General features: G+C 36.0%; 4 protein-coding genes across 5 annotated transcripts; 1 reads left to right on the forward strand and 3 right to left on the reverse strand.

Annotated features, from left to right (window-relative positions):
* Positions 1 to 1,072: 1,072 nt before the first annotated feature.
* LOC119066315 lies at positions 1,073 to 5,825 on the reverse strand. The gene is made up of 4 exons (XM_037168702.1): positions 5,457 to 5,825; positions 2,651 to 3,423; positions 2,166 to 2,585; positions 1,073 to 2,108 (listed from the first exon to the last, which is right to left on the reverse strand). The coding sequence occupies exons 2-4, from the start codon at positions 3,420 to 3,422 to the stop codon at positions 1,324 to 1,326; spliced, it is 1,977 nt and encodes a 658-aa protein (XP_037024597.1). The 5' UTR covers position 3,423; positions 5,457 to 5,825; the 3' UTR covers positions 1,073 to 1,323.
* Positions 5,826 to 10,644: 4,819 nt separating this feature from the next.
* On the reverse strand, positions 10,645 to 15,398 carry LOC119066317 (WD repeat-containing protein 26 homolog). Its single transcript, XM_037168706.1, has 8 exons — positions 14,980 to 15,398; positions 14,603 to 14,780; positions 13,042 to 13,198; positions 12,795 to 12,979; positions 12,519 to 12,732; positions 11,832 to 12,370; positions 11,545 to 11,761; positions 10,645 to 11,469 (listed from the first exon to the last, which is right to left on the reverse strand). Exons 1-8 carry the CDS (start codon positions 15,002 to 15,004, stop codon positions 11,242 to 11,244), a joined length of 1,743 nt encoding a protein of 580 aa, XP_037024601.1. The 5' UTR covers positions 15,005 to 15,398; the 3' UTR covers positions 10,645 to 11,241.
* Positions 15,399 to 17,697: 2,299 nt separating this feature from the next.
* LOC119066318 (cell division control protein 1) lies at positions 17,698 to 22,785 on the forward strand. 2 transcript variants are annotated; one of them, XM_037168708.1, is made up of 6 exons: positions 17,698 to 17,920; positions 17,977 to 18,201; positions 18,301 to 18,457; positions 18,516 to 18,776; positions 20,090 to 20,312; positions 20,623 to 20,760. In XM_037168708.1, exons 1-6 carry the CDS (start codon positions 17,889 to 17,891, stop codon positions 20,631 to 20,633), a joined length of 909 nt encoding a protein of 302 aa, XP_037024603.1. In that variant the 5' UTR covers positions 17,698 to 17,888; the 3' UTR covers positions 20,634 to 20,760. The 2 variants fall into 2 exon arrangements, with proteins under 2 accessions (XP_037024603.1, XP_037024602.1); XM_037168707.1 differs by lacking the exon at positions 20,623 to 20,760 and adding an exon at positions 22,590 to 22,785 and having other exon boundaries at positions 17,701 to 17,920.
* LOC119066319 lies at positions 20,107 to 22,025 on the reverse strand. The gene is made up of 2 exons (XM_037168709.1): positions 21,426 to 22,025; positions 20,107 to 21,353 (listed from the first exon to the last, which is right to left on the reverse strand). Exons 1-2 carry the CDS (start codon positions 21,565 to 21,567, stop codon positions 20,548 to 20,550), a joined length of 948 nt encoding a protein of 315 aa, XP_037024604.1. The 5' UTR covers positions 21,568 to 22,025; the 3' UTR covers positions 20,107 to 20,547.
* Positions 22,786 to 23,936: the final 1,151 nt, after the last annotated feature.

Raw genomic sequence — 23,936 nt, forward strand, 5'->3', positions numbered from 1 at the left:
TCTTTACTGCGCAAAAATTTGCTTCTTCCACTGTCCAGATCCAGTACTCTATATGGGTAATTCCATGGTTAGTTGCGTTACAAATTTCGTTATCTGTGAGTCATAAAGTTAATTGTGCTGGCTATGTTTTGCGGTAACAATTCAGTCTATAAATTTTCTAATACTCAGGAGACACAGTGCTTTCATACCAACAACAATTGGAATTTATAGCCTGCGAAGTCTGACTTGTGTGATCGCAAATGTCGGCGGTTAGTTGCGTTACACGTTTGTGACTTTTCGAAAAATTTTCACCAAATAAAAACTGATTTAAGTAAACTTTTTTTCCCTGAAAGCTATGGTCATGACGAGCAGTTTAAGCCCAATATGAGGTTGGTAACCCAAAATTTGGGGGAGATATGTCTAAAAAAGTGATATTTTTCGGAGGTCATAAATAGCCAGAAATATTTTTTTTTCACAATTGGTGGTTGTTACCCCACAGAAAATGTTGTTTCGGCTCAAAACCGTTTAAAATAATGGTTACAAAATTTTTCGAGATAATCTCGACGAGTTAAAATTCGAGGATGACTTTTATCACCACTGGGAAGCTGTTATCACCTACTTTACTCACCCAACTAACCTGATTGACTCAAAGTTTTTTTTCTCGTGAAGTCATATGCTGTAGCTTTCGAATGACACCGATCTTCAGTTTTTATTTGAAAAAATGTAATTTCGGCAACGTTTGGGTCGAAGTGATTTTACCTTACTTCGAAGCAGAATGAACCAAAAATCTTCAAAAAATTTAATTTCGTGTCATTTGGAGCAATTGTGGAATTATATGGTCCACATCTACAGGAAAACAAATTTCAAAAATCATTTGAGATTTATTGAGAATATCTCGGAATGTCGAATACAAACAAACACTTTTTGGTCATGTCTCCCCGAGACCGCATTTTACAATAACCTCGTATTGGTGTCAAACTACGCGTCTTGTCAATAGCTTTCAGCAAAAAAAAAAGTTTAGTGAAATCGGTTCAGGTTTCGTGAAATAAACTAGAATTTTCAAAAATTTTCTGAAAACAAGCATACATTTTTATGGTTGTATCTCCCCGATATTTTTGGCCACCGACGTAATATGGGGCTTAAACGACGCGTCTGGTCAACAGCTTTCAAGGAAAAAAAAGTTTGCCGAAATCGCATTTCAATTGGTGAAAATATTTCGAACAGTCACAAATTAGCTGGAATTACCCATAGTTCCACTCATGTTTGAAGAGCGTTGAGTTCCACTCATGCTTGAAGAGCGTTGAGTTCCACTCATGCTTGAAGAGCGTTGACTCACACTTCTTTTTACATAAAACTGTTACAGTAACAGTAGAGCTTGACTTCATAATCGTCGACACATTGACTTTGCTTGCCATATAAATTTACCCTACTTATTGTTCCCGTAATGTTCGCTGAACCATGATTAAAAACCCGAACAGTTGCCTCAAACTCCGCGAATCCTGGCTTCGTTTGCAATCGCACGCTAATGTCCTCGAATTTATTTTCATCCTTTTCGAAACCCTTAATGTCCGAGCTCGATGAAAAGACATTCGCATTCGAAATGGAATTTAATGATAGCGGCTGACATTGGGGGAACCTTTTGACGATTTTATTTAGATGTTGAACGATTAGACGGGCCGATTTAAGGACTCTGCTATCCGTTGTTGATAATTCTTGTACCTCATGGCATGTACACCAATGTGGTGATATTTCAGCTAAGCTGCACGATCTCGACGCTGGTATTGGTAAAAATAAGCTGATGCCTCGGGGCATTGGGTCCGTTTCCAGTAATTCATGTGATCGTTTTTGTATGGACTCATTGGTAATTACGTCTAGGTTTGATAGATCACGAAGTGTTTCGTACAAATCGAAATGCGTAGTTAATTGTCGTCGATTCTTGAGCAAATTCTTGACAGCATTTGGAAATCTGAGCGGAAACGATTTTGGTGGGACGATGAATAGGGCTGGTTGCCTTTCTTCCATCATACCCTGGTAAGTATTGCGAAACGAACCGAATCGTAAACCGTGATCGCTCATTATGAAGAGGAATGTGTTGTCTATGGTTTGTGCGGGTAAGCTGGACAGAAATTCTGAAAAAAAAATCGAATTCGATTTCATTGTCCCATCTAAAATACCTGAGAACTGACCTGAAAAACTATCGTCAATCAACTGCGGACTCAGCAAATCATCATGACTATAGCTTGATGACCAAAAGAACGAGAAATACGCCTTCGATCCAATGGATTGTATAAATTTGGTGATATATTCAACGAACAAGTCAAACGAATTTCTGTATCCCAAGCAATAGTAGGTATTGACCACTCGTTTCGACTCTTTGCTTCGTTCCATTTCCATTACAATCGGCCGTAAATAGAAATCGGTTGGTTGTCTGGAAAATCCACCACGAAAATAGTTGAACAATCCCAGCCATCCCGTGTCTTCGGCAAACAATGTGGAGTAGTTTTGTGTTTTGAATTTGTCCCAAATGAAGTGGCACCGATCGAACGTAGTGTTATCGTAGGGAACGCAAGCGTCAATAATTTCGTCCTTATCTAAACCGGTAAGAACTGAAAGATGAAGGTTTTCATTAGTCGTTATATTCAACGAATGTCTTTGTCTCAAATAAATGCACCTGGCACTAAGTTCGGGTAGGTATTGTCTTCTAATTTATTGTAGCCAAAAAACTCAATTGCTCTCAAGTCGTTTAACATCACAGAAACGGATTTATTCATTTGCCGATGAAAGTTTAAACGGGACATACTGTCTATTCCAAGTACCATAACATTCGGCTTGTATTTTGAGTCTTTGGCAGCGTTTGTACTTGGCACAGGTACGAAAAAATGATGATCCTTGTAAATTATTGCATCAGTGACGGAATTTTTGCAAATCACTCTAACAAATTCGTAATTAATTCTAACTGTTTCACCGAAACCAAAACCTCTCGTTTTGGTTTTATCCAGAAAACTTGTATCATCGGTCTGGCGGTACATCGGAGTGTACGAACATTTGATATCATTTACATCTTTCACATCGTAGTAAATGTCCAGTTCGGTTTCATTCAATGATATCCAGAGAAAGTTATTATTGCTCCTCGTCATCGGAATCGAACATTCAACGGGCGATTTAAATTTATGCTGAAACTTGTCGATGTGATCACCATACACTGGAAAGCTGGGCATCTTGCAGCCTATTGTGTTCACAAAGTAGGACGAGTCCCATTCGTGTTCCTGTTGCTTGCGTTCGATTTCCCAATTCCAGTTATTTCGGGTGAACTTCAAACCGATGTAATTGGGTAAATTTATCATAGATATATCAACGGTGTAGAGTATTGTGCCGATTATAATTGTTAGACTGATAAGAAGTTTGAGCAACGATATTTTCATGCCATGTTCGGGATACAACATTCTGGAATGCGATAAAAAAAATTAACTTTAATTTTTTTTTTGCTGTGGTTTTTCACTACTCTTCAATGAATATACTCTCCGTTTCATGAACTGATAAGAGGCGTGTAACGTTTTTAACAATGTAACATATATTTGTGTACATGATGTGCGGTGTATCCGTTGCAATATCTACAATGTATGCGTTTCACGTCATTTTAGCAAAAGACGAATATTTAGTTTATGTTAAAAAAAATGGAGTAAATAGATCACTTCATAGTATTTAGATCAAATGAAGTAAAAGATTCGGTACTAAGACTGTTGATGCACTTGTCGTCTGTGAAAGGTTGAAAACGGAAAAATCTGTTAACTTAACGATCGTAGGACTACATTTGCCTTATTACGAATGGAAATATTTAAATATTCTCGAGAACTCTTCATTCATAATTTAAGAACAGGACGAAACTAGGCATATAATTCGACTAATCCGAAATGAGGGAAAGCATATTTCCATATGCTCAGGGTTCCGATTTTTCGATTTTGAAAAGAGGACATTTCTTAGGCAGAATGAGAACGACAGTACTGTACATGGACTTTGGGCAACTATTGTTTAATTTACACCGCAATTCTTGCTGAAATTAAAGAATTCTATCCCTTGAGCACGGAAATCATCATGATATTCTTTTGGATTCCTTGTCAGCACACCGAATAGTACAGAAGTAACCGATGGTCCAAAAGGTGCCACTGCCAAGATTGCCTAACATCCAAAATTTGACCTTTTGGTTTTTGACTTATATTTCCTGAGAGACAAATGATTATGTTCAGCTTGTGGTATGAGGTGGTAGGGGAGATCGAGCAACCGGTGCTGCTGAATCGAGGAAAATTTAGGTGGTAAAGAAGACGAGCGGAGCGATGGATTGTTTTATAGATAAATTGTAATCATCAGTAACTTTCGGAGGAGATTATTAGTTGCCGCCTCGCATCTAAAATTTTCCAACGCTGCATCAAATATACTTAAAGAAGAAGAAGAAGGCCCTCAAGAGGACAAAGAAGACGTTGTAAAAAAAGAAGATTCCCAATTCACTTTAAAGTTTAAAATTTAAAACGGGTCGGGTCAGGTATCAGTTTTAGGACTCGAAACGAATTAATTCAATCTGAATTATATTTTCAGATTGACCCAAAAATTTTCAGATCAAATGTGATCTGAATTTTATTTGAGCTGATCTGAATTTTAACTGAAATCTGAAAATTTGATTTTATGCAATCTGAAGTGGTAAGATCAGTTTCAGATTGATCTGTAATCTGAACAGATTCTCTATACAATTTTAAGATATACCGACCAGATCACATGTTAAACTGATCTGATCTGGAAAAAGCGAATTTGATATTATCAGATTCGGATCAGATTCAGTTTAAAGCGATCTGATCTGAAATCGGAATTTTTTAGATCCACTTAGTTCAGATCAGAGTCCTAGTCAGTTGTCTCGGGTTTTGGATTTTCGGATTTAAAAAAGGTAATTCACAGAAACTACACATTCATAGTTATGGATTCCATACATCATCTATGCATATTATCACAGTATGTTCTCGTTTTTACAAAAAATAAAAAGACGTAAGTATATATAATAGAACCCTTACATTACGAATAGATTTGGTAAAATTTGATATAAGAAATATCCACCACAATATTTTCAATAACCTACTTCTGAACGATCGAAAAATGAGTAGAAAATTTAAAAAAAAAAGTTGGATTCTTCACTCCTTGTAATCAAAAGCCTTCTCTCGTCCATCATTTTAAACGGGAAATAAATCAATTCATTATGTTAATTAAATGTCAAAGTGTGAAACATCGTCGGTCTTATCAAATTGAAAATAATTTTTTTCTCGCGAAATTAATTGTGCAGCTGGCACACTTTTGTGCTTTATGAAATCGCATAATTGAATTGAATGTCTTCAATTAATTGAAAAATTAGGCGGAAGATCGGCGTGTTATATTTTACGATTCTGCATTTAACATTTCGATGAAGAGTAGAGAAAAATTTTAGCACCACCACTTACATGTTTATAAACTTATTGGTGTCACAACCTTTGCGTAAATTCCATCGAAAAGGATAAAATTATTTTTAACATTTTAAAAGCATTCGTAACTTGATAGTTCTTGTTAAACAACCATCGTAGGAACGATTATTTAATTTACACAAATTTGCACTAACGTATCGATGGTAGACATCCATATCAAATGCAGTCCAATAACACTATATTTGGAAGTCACCCCAACTGAGTAGAAAAAAACACATTAAGTTTCTCCGTCGATTAGAGATGCTGTATATATATTCCGGAGTGAAAAAAATAGAAGTTAGGGATAGATTTTGCGCACAAACGGTCCATCAGCCAACATTACACGTAGCAAAATGTGATGGTGTTTCCACTGCTTTGTTTTTCTCCACACATTTTGTCCCTAACAAATTCGGATACATAGCGTAAATATCTCAAATAAAAGAGTATCAAGTGTGCTGTACTTTCGTCATCATGAAAATGATAGGGATATGCATATGTGTAACGTACGCATACGAGATTGTGTCCCTTTATCAGAGCAATTTAAAGAAATGGTTGTGTGGGAAGTAAGTTTTTTTTTCTGTAAGAACTTTGAAATTCTCGTTACAATTCATGCGATTATAGTGCGTCATTGCTTTAGTGATATCGAATGAAAATGGGCTCGATTGATTATCGTCCGTTGAGGATTTTTCCTTTATCTTTTTTATTTCAAAATAATTCTGAACATGAGTACTGTGTACTGAAGTTTAATCTTATGCAGCAGTGCCGGTCTATCCCATGGGCAAAGTGGGACCGACACAGGGCGCTGAGAAACTATTACATTGAACAGACATATCATCATTTAACGACAAGTTTTATATGCAGGAAAATGCATCATTAAACAATTGAAGTAAAAGATTCTTTGTCAATATGTGAAAAATTCTAGTAATTTAAAAGTAGTAACAGAGTGTTTTCGTAGACTGTGAAAGGTTATCTGATTTGTTCTTTTAAGGCCAGTTCATGGTCGCATATATCGCAAAAATGTATGCGAGTATGAACTGGCCTTAAGGCCAGTTCATGGTCGCATATATCGCAAAAATGTATGCGAGTATGAACTGGCCTTAAACTAAATCGGTCCGCAACGTGTTGAATTTGTCCTTCAATAAATTTTTAGCAAATTCTAACCTAGAGTGAAATGAAGTATTTGTATCTTCAAGGTACGGTACTTTCAGACGTAGCCTGACTTAAGTTTCGTTAAATGTTCGTTCACTCATTCGTTTGTGTGAGATGTCGTTTAACGTGGATGACATTTCAAGCGGCCTTTAAGATGATTATTTAGGCTTTAGGCTTTAATGATAGTAAGTTTCTTTCAATCTGTTGCTATTATTCAGATCAACGCACTTCAAGCAAAAGTGATACTCTAAATAGGGTACTGAAACTTGACAGTGCTTCATACAAAATTTTACACTGTAAAAAGAATGGGGATAAAATTTCATACAAAAAGTACTCTATTTGGCAGCTGCAACGCACTTCAAGCAAAAGTGCTATTAATGACAGCTGCCAAATAGAGTACTATTACAGTACTAGTACAGTGTAAAATTTTGTATGGAGCACTGTCAAGTTTCAGTACTCTATTTAGAGTACCACTTTTGCTTGAAGTGCGTTGGCAGCTGTCATAATAGTACTTTTGCTTGAAGTGCGTTGTGACCAAAAATGATGTGGAGTCTTTGGTTGTTTTTCTTAATTTTCAACAGTTCCACTTCGGGATATTATACTCGAGGGATTATTTATCTACCAATTTTACTTTTAAATCACTTTACCATTAATGCATTGTAAACTCGAAATTGGTACCAAATTTGGTGAAAATAATGGCAAAATGAAATGAACATAACGAGCATTCCGACAAAATAGTTGGTCGTTAATTATATTACTATCCGTCAGTGCTAGGTTATCGTAGCCCTAGCCTATGTTTAGAAACAAAAAAAAGCTATTGTTATCTTAAGAGGCACCGGCACTTAGCTAAAATTGTAGCCTACATTTGCGTGTTTCGTATTTCATTTTTGTTAATATCTTTTCATCAGAATCCTTTTTGAAAAATGTACGACCGCAATTCCGACCACGAATCTGCTAGCTTTAAATAAAAATTAGTTTTGGTTGTAGTCGTTTGATCAGCTCTGAGAAAAGTGAGCAGTTTCATGAAATTTTCATAAACTGCTCATTGTTCTCAGAGCTGGTCAAATTGTTACAACCAAATCTATTTTCTGTTAAAAGCTAACACATTCGTGGTCGGAATTGCGGTCGTACATTTTTGAAAAAGGATTCTGATGGAAAGATATCATCAAAAGTAAACTAAAATCCTGTATTTAAAAATCGCCCTAATGTATGCTTTTCGGAAAAGTACCGGTGCCTCTTAAATTGGGGCTGAAAATTGCAATAGACCATGGCACTTTAAATCATAATCCGACCCTGCATCCGTTCCAATAATCACAACATGTTCACACATGCACATTGTTTACATTACGCCAGTTGTCTCATTCCACGCGGGAGCGTATTAGCAGGAAATCCGAGTATATAAAGGGAATCACACTATAACATAAGACACGTGTGGGACTAAGAAAAACAGAGAGTCACGCGAATAAGGATTTTGAGGTGACTGCACTTATTCGACAATTTGTATACTGATAATGAAGGTTGAGCTGGGTCCTTCAATTTTAACTTAATTTATTGTGTACTTCACCGGTTGACCGATGTCCAATCGATAGCTAAAGTGTATTCTACAAATAATTCAAAGAAAACTCAAATTTCACGTTAGGTTTCTGTGAATTTTTTTATTTTCTCTAAATTTTGTACTGTTTTAAATAGACTGTAAGTATACTATGCAGCCTGACCACGTATCAGTTATTTGACCCAAATTAATCGAGGATTCGAGGAATCGATATAAAAGGCTTACATGTCTATTCATTGCCATACAGTAATGTCGTTATTAGCTTGGCTGTTCTGATGGCTATCTGACTTACAAGTTGTCGCCAAACTTTCAACTGACAATTCCTAATTAAGTCAACCCATGGGTCAAGATCGAAATCGAAGATTGAATAAGAACTTTTCTCATCGGTGCGTGTGAATCCAAATTTAATTTACGCGTAAGAGATTTACTCTAGGCAATGCTTATGCCGAAAAAAGTAGTGCTAGAAAGTACACATCTGAAGCTTCTTTTCCCCTTCTCACTGGAATGAATCATTCAACACAATAAAAAATCGTTTCGCAATTTAAAATTTTTTTATTTTGTTTTTATATCAAAAAGGAAAGAAAATTAAAAACAATGAAAATTGGACGACAATAATGTTTTTCTCTTTAAATTTAAATTAAAACTCTATCTCGCGTAATAAATATAGAACTAGACAGTATGTGTTTTGTGTATATTCATCATTATTCCGCAATCCACAACGAATATATAAATTCTTAAATTTAAGAAGAAAAGAAGAAGAAAACAATTATGTTTGATAATGGCCTTATTATATAGCTCCGGTTGTGTTTCTTGTTTTTTTCTGAAATGTTAACAAATTTGAATATAATTTCTGGTGTTGATTAAGTTTATGTTCTTAAACGGATATAAGAGCATAAAAGGAGGAGGGGTTTTTCGTTTGAAATATTTTTTGTGTGTGGTTTCTTTCGTAATCAATTTTAGATGAAACATTTCACTGTCTTCCCGTGAGTTTTTTGTTTAAATTTTTTATTCATAAACTTAAATATGATCCTTCTCATAAACGTAATTCTATTTGTTATATTTTAATGCACACTCTTAAATTTCAAAAATGATTTTTTGCATAAGTTTTTTGTTTTTTTTTTAAATCTTTTTTATTTTTGTCTCGTCTCACAACAATCATCTAAATCTTAAATTAATTCACTCTTCTAATAAATGATTCGTCATTTTCTTTTCATTTTTTTTGTTTATTTTTTAAATTTTGTATTTCACAGTCCCTTTTTTCATTATTTTTATTACTTAATTCTTAAGATCCTTGCACTGAAAACCATATATATGACTCTTTTGTTTAATTATCCTCTATGCTTCATTTTTTTTAGTGTTACTTTACTTTTATCAAATATATTATTGAGGTTTCGGTTATGTATTTGCTTTAAATGTTCGTTTTGTTTGTTAGTTTTACTCTCTTTCATCATTTTACGTTTGTTTTATAAAAATTATAGCTCCGAAAATGAAACACGACGAAAGAATGAGTACATACCGGGGCCGGAATTCGTGGAAACATTACCGCGAATATTGGTGAATTTTCTAGATTTTCGTGATTTTCGTCAAATGCTGAGAAAATTCACGACAATTTTCAGAAAATTCACAAGATTCTGCGTAAAATCACGACAATTTGCGTAAACCCATCACAATTTTCCGGAAATTCAAGATAATTTTTCGAAAATAAAAGATAATTCTGCGAAAATTCACGAAAATATTGCGAACATTCACGACAATCTTCTGAACATTCACGAGAGTTTTACGAAACCTCGCGAAATTCCGCGTCAATTTGCATGAAATCTTGACAATTTTCCGAAAATTCTCAACAATTTATCGAAAATGCAAAAAATTACGACACTTTGCGTACACGCACGACAATTTTCTGGTAGATCAAGATTTGAAAATGAACAACAATTCTGCAGAAATTCACAAAGATATTGCAAACATTCACAATTTTCAGAAAATTCACTAGAATTTTGCTAAGCCTCTCGATAATTCCGTGACAATTTGCGTAAACTCACGACAATTTTCCGAAAATAATCGACCATTTTTCGAAAATGTTTTTCCGACTCGGACCAGGAGGAGTATACCGTTAGACGAATGGCATGTTTGAAACACTTTTTCGTTTGACGGGGCTATTCAAGACTAGAGATGGATTTTTCTTTGCTTTTGTAAGTATATTCAACGTAACTATTTTCCTGTGTGTTTTCAGTGTTTTATTTAGTTGAACGTTTATCCTTACGAGAAGCGCTAGGTAATACATTGACAGAACAACAAAATATAATAAAATTCATGATATCAAACACTTTGTAGCACAAAGTATACGCAAAATTTCAGTCGTTTAATCTTCGATATGATGCGGTAAAACAGAAAAAATTTGTTTTGATTAAAAAGGTAAAAAGGTCACGACCGCGGACCGATAAGAAATTTTAATTGCAATTACGATTGTCCAGAAATTGTGTGTTTTGCTTGAAATGATATTTTTTATTGATCTTCAAAATACATTCACAAAATAAACGTAAATCGAATTAAAACATTTGGAAACGTTCAAATCGTCTAGCATTCAAATGATTGTTGTATTTTGTTTATAAAAATTTGAAAAAAAAAAGTTATTTGAGACACATTTCCGTCGCACACATCGAAAATTACTGATTTATAATGGAAATTACTAGCACGAATTAAAATTAGTTAAATATTCTCAAGACAGTTCTCTGGTTGGCATTATTTGCCAATATATTGCTGGCTATAACATTAAAGACAAGATTGAAACTTTGCAACAGTTTGATAATCATTATCAGCTAATAACAGTACCGCGAATTGCATGAGTGTAACGACGTTAAAGAGAAAATTTTCAATGAATGAAACAAACTCATTGATTTCTAAATCAAATTCTCCCATCTCAGTCTACGTTGAACACAATTTAGAAGAACGAATATAATTTAACATAATCAAACCGAAAATTAATGTTCCGATTTCATGCTTCGGTTGCACTTCTCTCTCTCTCTCTCTATCTCTTTCTCTCTACCTTGTTGTTTGTCTGTTTTTTCTTTTCGTTTATTTGATTTCTTACGTTGTCATATTCCACGATGACGATGATGAGCATGAAGAACATTCATCACTTTCCGATTGATTTGATTGCAGCGATCGGGGACCCCAGATTCGAACGGTTGCGTCATCCGATGCCGATGCCAGTATCGCTGGATACACTGGATTCCAGGATACACAGTTCACGGGCTTGGTATGACCTACTAATTTAGCTAATGGCTCTTCACGTCTAATTTGCCAGATGTAAACCTGAAGAGAATTTCGGAAATGTCATTGTTAGTCGTTGTATGAAAACAAATCGCCGAATGAAATGGGCAACTTTACCTTACAGTCCTCGCTACCACTTGCAATAAAACTTTCGTTGACGCCACCGAAACAGGAGTGTATCGTTAGAAGAGACTGTGTGACACCTTGAAATTTGCGCACCAAACATTTATCTTGCAAATCCCACATGTGCACTCCTTGCGTTTTGACATTAATCAGCGCTAGCCGATCAGCTGAGTTAACTGTAAACGATTGGATGGGATGTTCTTCCTGAACACTAAATGGCAAACAAAATGGAAAATTAATCCTTCGTTGCATAAGCAAACAATTCGATCGGTCACACGTACAGATTTTGTTCGGTCCGAGTTTCGAACGAATATTCGCGAATTCGATAGAGGGTATCGGCAGCTAGCACACTTTTGTTATCACTACGGTAAGCTAATGCATTCACCCGAACTCCGTCCCAGCTGTCATGTATTGTACCGGATAAATCGCAAACATAAAATTGTCCCTTCTGTCCACCAGCCACGAATCTGCTGCCATCTTTGTTGAATGCAGCACACGCTAAACTGTCGTCTGGAGAATTGGACATTTTCACGACCACCTTTTCCTCGTCTATATTCCAGATGAATAAGTCTGGACTCTCTTCTGTGCCGCAAACTAACAAATGCTTGGAATCTGGACTCCATGCAACGAATGAAACGCCGTACGTATGGCCCTCCAATGCCCGACGTGGTTTAACGGTCAATTTTTGTGGGTCAACGTCATATATATGTACAGTTGTGTCTTTTGAGCCTGTAGCTAATTTAAGGCCATCGGGTGAGAATTTACAGTACCATACTTCGTCACAATGTTCGGTGAGTATTTGAAGCGATTGAAGTGGAAACTGCAATCGAACAAAATTGAGTTAACCCAAAGAAGAGTAGCAATGACGCAATTGATTTTTCACAATTTTTACTTCCGATCTGGGTCTAGCAGATAGGAGAATCAACCAGAGTTTCCGTTTGCGTTTTGGATTTGCAAAAATGACTTACCCCATCCTGCGAACAGTTGTGATCGGTCAAAAGGCATACATTGTCGATATGCGTTTCCCATGCCATATCATGGCACGGACATTTTTCAGCTTGCAATTCGACGGCTTGTTTGAGCAATGTGCGTAAACGACGGGGTGGAAGCATTACAGTTGCTGGCAGATATGTTTGAAGACGATCCATTAAACGTGTCCGAGATACGTTGCCTTTGCCTTCCCTGAAAACAGATTGTTTATGGGATGATTTTCGATTGGTTTGCCGCAAAGTAATTTCACTCACCAATGAGCTCGTCGATACAGATCCTCACTGTTAGCGCACATCATATACGAAGAAAGTTGATGGACCCGCGGTGTGTTGTGTTGCAGTGGGGTCAACTCATTTCTTAGAACATGCAAAGCGTCTAATGGTCGACTATCTTCCAAGTATTCCAAATATTTTTGCTCCAAAAGTAAGAATTTCATTTCCTGGAAACAAAGTCCATCAACGTAACGACGTACAGTGCTTTAAACACAATGAATGAACTCACGATGCTTGATTGCTTTCCTTCAACCATCGGTTGAAGCTCTTGGAGATAATGGTCGGCCTTAGTCCAATCGCCAGCCATAACATGTTGCCGGAATTTCGTGGCGTACGGATGCTCTAAATTACAGCCAGATTCTTGCATCAAGAGCTCTGAGCTGCGTCTGTGGATTAAATGGATGGGATTTAATATTTGCAAAAAGTCTGACCTGTTAAATCGACTAACACAAACGTTACAAAATGTTCATAGAGTAACAGCCCTAACTTTTGAGTATGAATTGACATTTCGATTACGCGATCATAAATTATTAGCATTAAATCCTAAGCTACCAAAAACACACGAGAATCAATGGATGTCGATCAGATTTTCAATTAGTGTGAACTGTCTCAAATTCGCTAAAATTACAAATTTTACTGCTACAGTGAACGACATCTCAAATGTCTCACTGTCAAATTTTTCTGAGAATTTTATTGTGTCATTGCAAATTCACAATGACATTCTCTGAAAAAAATGACAGTGAGACATTTGAGATGTCGTTCTTTGTAAGTATTGAAGAGGCTCTGGGTGAAACAACAAGTCCAATAGAGCACCTGTTTTCGATATAAGGTTAGACATTCAAACATGTAGCAGTCGGCTGTCATCTGCTCTCGACAACGACAGCAATAATAAACGACAGGCTTCAACTAATGAGGTATTATATAGCAAAAGGCGTGTTCAAAACAAATGAAGTAAAAGATTTCTGAAATCAATCTTTGAAAATCTTCGATCAAATGAAGTAATAGATCAGAACTGTTAATATGTTTGTCGTCTGTGACAGGTTAATAACATGCGTACAATATGATCACTTATTGCGAAATATGCTGAATAATGTCTGAGCAAAATAGGTTCCATGTTATTGTTATCATTTTTGAAATTTCCCGTTGATAAAAAAGCGTGTGGTACGGGACATAACGACGAACAATTTATTTCACAACGAAATCGATCAGAATGTTCGATCTAACAAAAAATATCTTAAAATTCGGAAAGAAAATGACTTCATTTCTTCATTCAGCTAAACAGCTGAAGTGCAATAGAAATGAATTCTCATGGTAAGTTCACCACATGGCAATTTCAATTTAAATTTTTTTTTTGAAAGTCTGAAGACTGATTATCGAAAAATAAATAGTGCTACGTCGCTACGCAACATATTAATTGAATGGCGCAGCTGATTACTGTATATTGTACGAACATTCCATATATTTGTAAACCAACACTTTCGTCTACCATCATTTTGTCATCTTAACGGATCATATGTTTTAACATAATGAAGGGATGGATAGTGCAATGACCTTCGATTCATAAAGATGTTAAAAAGTGAAACACACGCGTATATTACTACGCAGAAGAACGACGTATAGAAAAAAAAACTTTGTATGAAAAACACTGACATTCAACAAACACAAAGAAATACACCAGAACAAAGAATATTGTCTTGCGACATGTGAACCAAAAATCAACAATCATTCAATGTATGAAATTCGATCGTTGGATTTAGGCTAGAGAAATTGTACAACAATTGGGCACTTACTCAAGTCCGACCACTTTCAAATATTGACAAATTAAGCGAACAATATCTTGATTGGTTTTGTCCAAATGAACTTGTGCATTGTTTGCAACTGTGGTGTTGACCCCATTTTGTACATTTGCATCCCCATTTTGAGAATGGCCATTTGTTTCAGAAACTGCTGCACTAGAAGCATTGACGTCTGTAAAGCCAAATTTACAAAAATTATTTTTTTTTTCTTTACTCGAACCAAATAAGCACACACAAAATGAACACACATCCACAAATTCATATTTCAAAAACAAAAACAATATATACTTAATCATGGCGACTGCACTTGATTGAAAAGTTTTACTTTTCGAACAGAAAAAAAAATTAAATTAAAATCCACATCGTCTTACCGTTTGAGTTCCCTTGTTCTTGCATTTTACTCAAACCACCCGCACACTGTAAATCACTAGATTTTTCTGTCACACAACTTTCAAGTAAATTACGATCAGGAATTAAATTCGATGCATCTATCGACGATTCCGTTGATTCGTGATGACGGAGATGAAACAATGGCGTAGAAGTAGGGGTCGCGTACGAACGCTTAGGCCTCTTACTTTTAGGTGGTCCGTCCCCACAAGAAGAGGATCTGTTCGTTTTCCTATCAATTTTGAGTGTAATTTGCAAACACAAAATGAAATGAAAGCCTCCAGAACTCCTAAATTTCACATAAAAATGCACTGGAAAAAAATGAAATTCTCGGATATTTCACTTCGTGTTCTTGCTAGGTACAACGATTTACCATTTCGTAAAATCAACAAAGCAAATTTATTATGTCACAAAAACACAGAGCAGCTGATGGAGTTACTGTCACATTTTGCAGCGAATTATCAACTTGGCGACTTGACCTGATTTTAAAAGTTTGTGGTACTAGATTTAGAGATTTTTTGGTTGTAAGATTTTTGTTTTAAAGGTCGAATATTGTGTACCGGGCAGAGAACTTACATTCACAATAACGCATGATTTCCACTCAACAAAAAATAATCAGTTTGAGAGCCGTAAGAAAGCAAGAAAGCGAGCTGAGCTTTTTAATAAACAAAGCAAAAATAAAAAAAAAATCAATTTTGTCTCTCACAAGGAGTACTTTTTTGGTAAGTGGAAAACAAACATAAGTTCGAGGCATTCAGTAAAAATGAATTCAAAGAAATCTTAGGAAAACTCAGGTTTATCGTTCTTTAAAACATAATATTTGGATTTAATTCGCTGAGACTCACAAGAGCTTCATTAAACTTTTTGTTAGTATTCAAGCTTCAACATTTTATCCACGTTTTAACGAAATTGTGTTTTAACAACTTCAATTACAGCTTGGCGGATCTTTAGTAAATTTGAATGGTCGTTTAGCAAGCTTTAACAGATTCACCACATACTTCCTGAGTGTCTAAATAATAATTGTATTTAAAGGATGACCGGGAAAGGAACAAAAAGTCACTAGGTCTGTATTTCGAGATCATTAAATTGATCATCACACTCTGATAAATCTAAAAATAATGCTTGTAGTTCGGAAAATGTTCATTGTTCTTAAATTGACTCAAATTGTCATGAAACCAACGGGTTTCGTTGGATATATCGGTGCGCATTACCAAGGTTGTAAACTATGGGGACGTCACACCGATACAGATATACACCACAGTTGACGATGAAATGACTGATTTTCAAAAAATTCACCTATCTTGATGATTGAGGTGGTGAATTTCTTTCTTTCTAACTATAGTTATCACAAGTCACGTGTTCCCGAGTATCTAATAAAATGGCGATCTGAGTGACCTCCCCAAAGTTTACGACCTTCTACCTTGTACATAACAAACGTTGGTAGACTGATGTATTCATTTTTCTCTTTCATAACGGTCAATTGAAACAGTAGCTGAGATGATTTTTAATGGAATTAGTTTCTCATCGTAATGACACTCAGATATAACTCAACTAGAACAGTCGAGTTGAAGAGCATATCAGAAAAACCAACATTTCGGAATATCGTTCCAGTCTTCAGTCAGGTCTTTAAACTTGATATGTTGGTGGTGATGAACCGAGGTATTTTGTTTTCATATATCTTTGGTAAAACTAGGTCTAGCGAATTATAGCGGAAATAGTGGATAGTGCCATCTACACTCGCGGAATTTTAAAAACCGACACATTTTCTGTTTCGTGTTTTACTGGTTTTTTGAGAATTTTGCATGTATTTTTATATGGAGAAATCAAAAACTCAAATAAAACAGAAAAACAGAAAATGTGTCGGTTTTCAAAATTCATTATTCTAAAGCTATTCCATCTCGAGATTTCAAATTGTACATAATAATGACATTTTAATCAAAGCGTAGACATGGGGCACATTATGGCGACCATAATAACCACTAGAAAACGGTTGACCTTTTATAAAACGAATCTACTCAAAACTATGTTAATTTATCTGCAATAATTTCCCACTGATCCCTCTAGAGCATTTTTGTTTGTCTCGGTATCTATGTTCTCGGCAGATAAAAAAGTGTATGCAACTCTTGCCAAAATTGTTATCTTGACGAGTGATCATTACGGTTCTCGTCTTCGGCTCGACCAGCAATGCCCACACGTCTCGATACAAATTTTGACAAGAGGTGTATATACTAACGCATTTTACTTGAATGATTTTGCTTTTGTCCTTGTGCCACTTTCACTACAGTGCTCCGATCAAGTACATTTTCATTTTCGCTGAAATCCAGATTGCCTCTGGTACTTCAAGTGTGGACAGCGCGCGCTCATTAATTTAAACATCTGTCGCCGACTTCATATATTCACAATATGTAATACATAATGTACCATAAAATTGTGGAATAAATATAAAAGGAGAAGAGCATTACATATGTTCGATGAAAATGAAATTAAAATAAATCAATAGGAAGTTTACTTTTGAGACTGTAACCACTTACTGATTGGTTGTATATGAAACGTTTTAATGACAACCCAGACTATTCCCCAAAATAGATCACGTAGAATGAAGATATCACTTTCAGATTAGTTTAGAGCTTCTGTTAAAAGGTTTTTTGGCTGCGATAAATGGCATATTTTAATCATGATAGGTCGATTTGGCTATACATTGGGCTGAGTGACGTAATTAATATTTACAAATTATTGTGAATCATCACCGAATTGTCGAATCAGCTGTTGTTGTTTTTACTTCAGCGACAGACTGTTTACTTAGATACAGTATTATTTTATCACATATTCCCAACACGAATTGAATGTCGTGTTGGACAATATGTGAGGCCGCATATCACTTCACCCATTTACGATGAGAATTAGAGCTTATTCAAGATACTTCAGGTTTGACGGATTTTTTCTTTGCATCAGGCTAATTTATCAAATAAAATAATTTTCAGACAAAATCCACTTGCAACACTACTTATCTTTGGAAGTCTAATCGTTGTGTTGTTGAACGAATGTATTATTTACCACCTGAAGTACTCCCAATGGAATAAGTTATACTGTCATTCTGACGAATGTACACGTATCCTTCTAGTAGCCGATCCGCAAATTTTGGGAGAAACATTCGACAGAAACGTTTACAATGGGTTGGCTGTACAAGATAGTGATAGGTTTCTCAGGTAATTGAAATTAAATTTACCACTCCAGACTTCAGATCGTTAGATCTGAGTCCGTTAATGAGTAAAAGAGAAATAAAAAGTTAATTTGTTCCATTGTAGGAAAACATTTCGGCTCGCCTTGAGACACACAGATCCTCACGTTATAGTATTCATGGGCGATCTTATGGACGAAGGTAGTGTTGCCAAACCGGACGAATTTCAGCGTTATGTTGATAGATTTAAGGATGTTTTTTACGTGCCAAGTGAAGAGATTACGGTTAGTCTTGCCCTCAACCCAATCTTCCGTTCATTGATTCCTACAATCTCCAAAATAGTTGATGCACATATCAGGCGACAATGACGTTGGTGGTGAAACTGCCGACGATTCTGTGACGGTGGATAAAGTGAAACGGTTTCGGGAAGCTTTCGACGAACAGGGATACGTAGATGTTAAGAATCGCTTACGACTATTCAACATCAATCAATTCACGCATTACTATCCAAATGTGACCAAAAAGGATACACCCGCCGCTTATTACAGGGTCGTTGTGACGCATCTTTCATTGCTTTCATTCCCGGGACTAACTACAGAGAAGGTAAATTATTTTGCTTTTATAGTCCTTGGTTTTTTGCTGTGTTAGCTTAGATTAGATGTGCTTACGTTTGTAGAAACTAATCCTTTAAACAGTTGGTATGAAGCATGGATTCAAAGGCTTTCCCAGTTTTTCAGAATCTTTTCTTGATCCTAGTGAAGTGCTATCCATTCGTATATATGTAACTTCGACTGCAAAAGGTCTTCTCTTACAATTTTTATAAATTGACGTCAATCTACTATAATAGTTCGTTTCGCGAACAAGAGCCGATTAACTAAAGTGAGAGATTAATTCTGCAGATTAGCGAAATAATTTCGAGTCGAATGTTGTTATCGGTCTCGCTTTTAGCTCCAATGATAAAAACCCGTGCTAACCTGTGCACATCTTATCATTTTCAAATAATCTTAAATGTGTGAAGCACACCCATAAACGCAAGCGATATGCAGATAAAACTCAGATTCATGGTTTGTAGTGCAGAAACTACATCCGTAGGGTATTTTCCTGTTTTCAGTTTGTACTTGTTCTGCAAAAATGTCATTTTTTTGTCCTAACTAAATTTACAGGGAAGAAACTTTGCTACATTTCCATAAAGATAGTGCGGCACTTACGTTTTTGCGAAAATTTTTCGTTTGATTATTTTATTTCTACAACCCACAGTCACGGGGAGGTTTTTCATTAACAGCTTAAGTATTCAAGAAAAATCAAACCGTACCAGCGAGTGTACGTACTAACAGCCAAAAAAGTAAAGTTTTTTTCGCCTTGCGTTTGGTCCCGGCGAACTGTAATAACATCCGAGAGCAATAATTTCGGGCTCACTCTGTGTCACATCATCGATATGGGGTTGATGTACATAGAGGATCTTATTGCACCGTTAACATTCTAATGTAATATTGGTCGATGATACCCAAAAGTGTCGAGTCAGGACTATTATGATTTTGAGTACAAAGATATCTGAAATTTGGGATTTCTGTAGGTCCTGACAGGATTGGTGAATCAAACCCTTGATTTCGACTTCACTAATTTTTTTTAGTCAGCTGAATCGGACCTAGTTTCGAAGTAAAGTTTGAAATTGGTATGCGAGAGTCTAATACTTGAAAGTTGGGTAATTTTAGGAAAGGAACGTGATCTGTCAGGTCAGATTATTTCAGATAACGTAAAATCTGCATGCAAATTTTCAGGTTTCTGGTCAAGTTTCACATAATGTTCATGTTGTATTGGAACAGGTTCAGGTTAACCCGACCTATTCCGAAGCTTATTTTCAAAAAATTCATTCAAAAATAACTTCACTTTGTTCAATTCCTGGATCTATTTCATAGGTCAATCGCGACATCCAACCGAATGTAATTTTCTCCGCTCATCAACACTCGTCCAGAATTATAACCTATCCACCGATTCGCATTAGGAATTTCAATCAAGACTCGTCGCCGATTTCATTTGACTTGCCGGTGGTGAGTGGAAACAATCATCTGGAAATAATGGTTCCCACCTGCTCGTATCGCATGGGTTCGCCGGAAATGGGATACGGATATGGTATTATTGGTAAGAATTTTCACTTTTAATCCGTTGAAGCTTAGCTTTGAAATGAAAAGTGGCCGTCATTTCGTCTCACATAAAATGACTATATTTTCTCGTCATACGCACCATCTAAATCATATCATATCGTGAACTATTATCCTCTTATTACTTAAACTCTAACTGGCACTCTACACGATAATTATTAAAAAAAAAAAAAGCAAAGACATTCCAATAATAGCGTATACTGTACGGCACAGCATCAATCATCGAAAAACAATATTTCCAAAATTTTCTTTTGCGCCACTCTCTTCCGTTCTTTGCTCATTTTAAGCAGTTCTGACGTAACTAATTCGCCCAATAACTGTTCGGAGTTTCGGATCTGTCGTTGTGCGTGCTGATAAAATGGATACAAAAAATCATTCGGAAATGATGGCGATCGCTGTAAATCCAATTCGGAATTGACATCGGCGCTGCTCTGTTCGTCATTGTCCGATTGCTGATGGTGGTGTTGGGCTTGATCGATAATACTGGTTCGGCGTCGTTTTTGACTATCCGCATCGTCTAGCATTTCGCCATGACCACTGTGCGGTGGGAGTGGAGATGGTTGTGATACGAGTGACGACGACGACGATGGCATATTGTTATGTATAAGCTCGGTTTTGATTAAATCTGGTGCTGGAGTGGGTATGTGACGCAAATCGTCCAGCTTTTCCGGTTCCCGGACATGTAAACGTTGGTAGAATTGTCGGTATGCTTCGTCGGTGCTGTTATTTTGCATATGGCTCAAATGGTCCACGGACGACTCGTTGTGGAAATTTTGCAGCGACATTTGTAGGGACCGCTCCATGTCTGAGGTTTCGTTCATACTGTTTTGGGAATTTGACGGTGATGCAAGTAGATGCACAACATTTCTGTAGGATTTACGTGGTTGGATGAAATGATCGAGAAATTTCATTTTTTCCAGATACGGACGAGATAAATGCTCGTAACTAGGTGAATCGCCGACCTTTTTCTGTTGTACATAGCGCTCTCGTAGATATTTCCAACGTTTCTTACAAGAATCAGCTGTTGGTGATAGGAAAAGAAACATGAATTTATCTCTCGGTGGTTAATGGTTAACACGTGCGCTTTACTTACCATCTGTTCCCAAGGTCATTGCTATTTTAGCCCATGCCATTTCTTTGGAAGCACTTTTATCCCCATTGATCATGTTGCTTTTTTGTCTGTTATAAATTATCGCGTGCTTTTGCACTTCACCAATTAAACGTTCGTCCATCATCTTCTTTGCTTGTTTTGTTTTCTTTTCTTTTAGCTAAATCGGACAGTAATTATAGTCACTACTACAAACTGAATACTATCTCCGAACAATCGTTCTTTTCATCAATTAGTGTACCACTAACGCCAATCACAAACTCACTAATTAATTGAATTAATACTGCTGGTGTGAACATTCATTTCATGTCAATATCGATCGACTATTGATTGATTAACAATTTCGTTTGGAATCAAACAATCGAAATATATTTCATGGTTCATGCGGTTTTCTTTCGGCGGATTGTTGCGATTTTACAGATAAATTTCGGAAAATATGTTTACAAACATCGCACCCGCACCAATTATTTATAAATAAAAAAACAGGAGACGATTGACAGTTCCGATGGCTTTAACTTGGTAATGGCGCTACGCATATCACCATTTTGACTTGGTTTTTTTCAATACCAATGATACCAAACACATTTTTTTTTGTTGTGAAGTGCTACAAAACGAACCATTTGATTTGGTTTGTGTGGCGGGAAGTTTTAAATTTATTGGATTGTCATTTGAGCACTGCAGTGCACAAGTTGTTAGATGAATTTTTAGCCATTTGGTTTGGACGATTTCTTTTATAAACGCATCGTAGCACGGCAGAACATAAACCAGGCAGGAACGGGTCATCTTTGAAACGTCAATAACCTAATACATTGTTTTAAAATGAACTCAAATGAACACTGACGTAAATTGATTTAAATTTATATCGCCAAATAAGGCTACTAGATATTTCAAGCGCTCCTGCCTAGTTTATTTTACTCTGCCGTGACCGTAGCGTTAACTAAGTACCTGTGATTAAGAGGTATGAATACTTAAATACTCAAATTGGAGTCTACATTTCGAAGTTTTGTATTGTATTCTCAGTGATATTTTTGCTCTAAGTGATCACAGTCATCGCCGCCTTGAATGACCGTTACTCTTCCAGATAAAAAAAAATATAGCCACTAGCTGAAGTATCCAACAACTAAACTCTCCTTTCCCCCTGCCATATAGAAAATAATCGACTTCAATACACTGTCTTGTGGCTACCGAATCGGTTTACATATCTCTACGTATATCTGGCCTGGATAAGTATTTGTATTTTAGTTTCGGTCATTTACTTGATTGGACGAAAGTGCAAACGACACAGTCGTACGAAATTAAATATTCATCACATTTCATAAAGGAAACAGGAAACAGGATTTTTTTTTTAAGTTTTTTTTTTATTTTAGAATTTTTATTTTTGAACGTTGCGTCCCGCCGTTTACTTAATTTTTGCGCTTTTTTTGTAAGATATTTTTTTGAATTACGAAGCCAACCAACTATCTTTTGTTATTATATTAAAATAAAAATAAATGATTTACCTTTACGAATGTGCCCTGTCTTTTCTTTCGAAAACAGGTTTTTATTCGACCCTGAAATTGTTGTGATGTCTGCAAATCGTTGGTAAAATTCCACCGTGTTAAATAGTCTCTTACTTCTAGTCCTTTTTTATGGAACGAAAACTCCGATAAAAGCATCAATATCAGTAAACAGGGTATGGTATGGATAGCGCTGACAAATGTTGAGCATACCACTCATAGAGTGGGAGAGTCGTTGATGTTAGCTTATATCATTTCAAAAGAAGCAAAGTGACGTTTTCGTGTTAGTGGGGTGTGTGTGATATAATTTTTCAATGAATTTCGGGTCATAATTCATCTAGGTAGTCTACCTCTATGGCTTATATACAACATCAACAAATTACCAAGAACAACCAAGAAGGGTTGCTTGTTTAAGATCTCCTGAATACAATTTCAATACAGAGCAGAACCAACAACAAATGGCTAGTTTCTGAAAAGTTAATATAAGATTCATCTCGTTACATCCGTTGTCCTGACTCTATTGCCCAACAAATTCGCTCATTAATCATGCAAATCAATTGTACAAAATTCAAACAAACTACTCGATCGTCACATGGTGCATTCGATTAAGTGTTAAACTTAACCTTTCACAGACGGTAGGTATATCAAATGTTTTACTATCGGATCTATTACTTCATTTTATGAAATTAATTAAAAATCTTTTATATGACTAACATTATGCGTCAGTTCGGGAGTTTGTGTTTATCTTTGCATCGACATATAAAAAATGATATGCAGGTACATAATATTTATTACAGCCAGAACGTTCATAGTATTTTATAAACCGTACTTTTCATGTTTCAAGAACCACTTACGACGCCCCCAGCATATAAAATCCATTACAAAACTCGGGATAAAAATGAAAAATCTCGTTTTCGTGTGTTTATTGACCTCGGCTACGACGCGGAATATATTTTACATGACTAGGGATAAAAAGATGAAAAGTAGAGTTTTCGTGTGA

This window comes from Bradysia coprophila, chromosome IV, assembly GCF_014529535.1.
Source record: "Bradysia coprophila strain Holo2 chromosome IV, BU_Bcop_v1, whole genome shotgun sequence".
Lineage (NCBI taxonomy): Eukaryota > Metazoa > Arthropoda > Insecta > Diptera > Sciaridae > Bradysia > Bradysia coprophila.

What these genes read in the sequence shown, in the direction of transcription:
- LOC119066315 (XM_037168702.1), bottom strand. Translation starts at nt 3,422, where the DNA reads ATGTTGTATCCCGAACATGGCATGAAAATATCGTTGCTCAAACTTCTT. An exon ending in CTACCCGAACTTAGTGCCAG is followed by an intron (nt 2,586 to 2,650) that starts GTGCATTTATTT and finishes TTCATCTTTCAG; the next exon opens with TTCTTACCGGTTTAGATAAG. An exon ending in GATTGACGATAGTTTTTCAG is followed by an intron (nt 2,109 to 2,165) that starts GTCAGTTCTCAG and finishes TTTTTTTTTCAG; the next exon opens with AATTTCTGTCCAGCTTACCC.
- LOC119066317 (XM_037168706.1), bottom strand. Translation starts at nt 15,004, where the DNA reads ATGCAAGAACAAGGGAACTCAAACG. An exon ending in AGAACAAGGGAACTCAAACG is followed by an intron (nt 14,781 to 14,979) that starts GTAAGACGATGT and finishes TTGGCTTTACAG; the next exon opens with ACGTCAATGCTTCTAGTGCA. An exon ending in TTGAAAGTGGTCGGACTTGA is followed by an intron (nt 13,199 to 14,602) that starts GTAAGTGCCCAA and finishes TTTAATCCACAG; the next exon opens with ACGCAGCTCAGAGCTCTTGA.
- LOC119066318 (XM_037168707.1), top strand. Translation starts at nt 17,889, where the DNA reads ATGAGAATTAGAGCTTATTCAAGATACTTCAG. An exon ending in TGCCAAGTGAAGAGATTACG is followed by an intron (nt 18,458 to 18,515) that starts GTTAGTCTTGCC and finishes TCTCCAAAATAG; the next exon opens with TTGATGCACATATCAGGCGA. An exon ending in CGGGACTAACTACAGAGAAG is followed by an intron (nt 18,777 to 20,089) that starts GTAAATTATTTT and finishes TCTATTTCATAG; the next exon opens with GTCAATCGCGACATCCAACC.
- LOC119066319 (XM_037168709.1), bottom strand. Translation starts at nt 21,567, where the DNA reads ATGATGGACGAACGTTTAATTGGTGAAGTGCAAAAGCACGCGATAATT. An exon ending in AATGACCTTGGGAACAGATG is followed by an intron (nt 21,354 to 21,425) that starts GTAAGTAAAGCG and finishes TATCACCAACAG; the next exon opens with CTGATTCTTGTAAGAAACGT.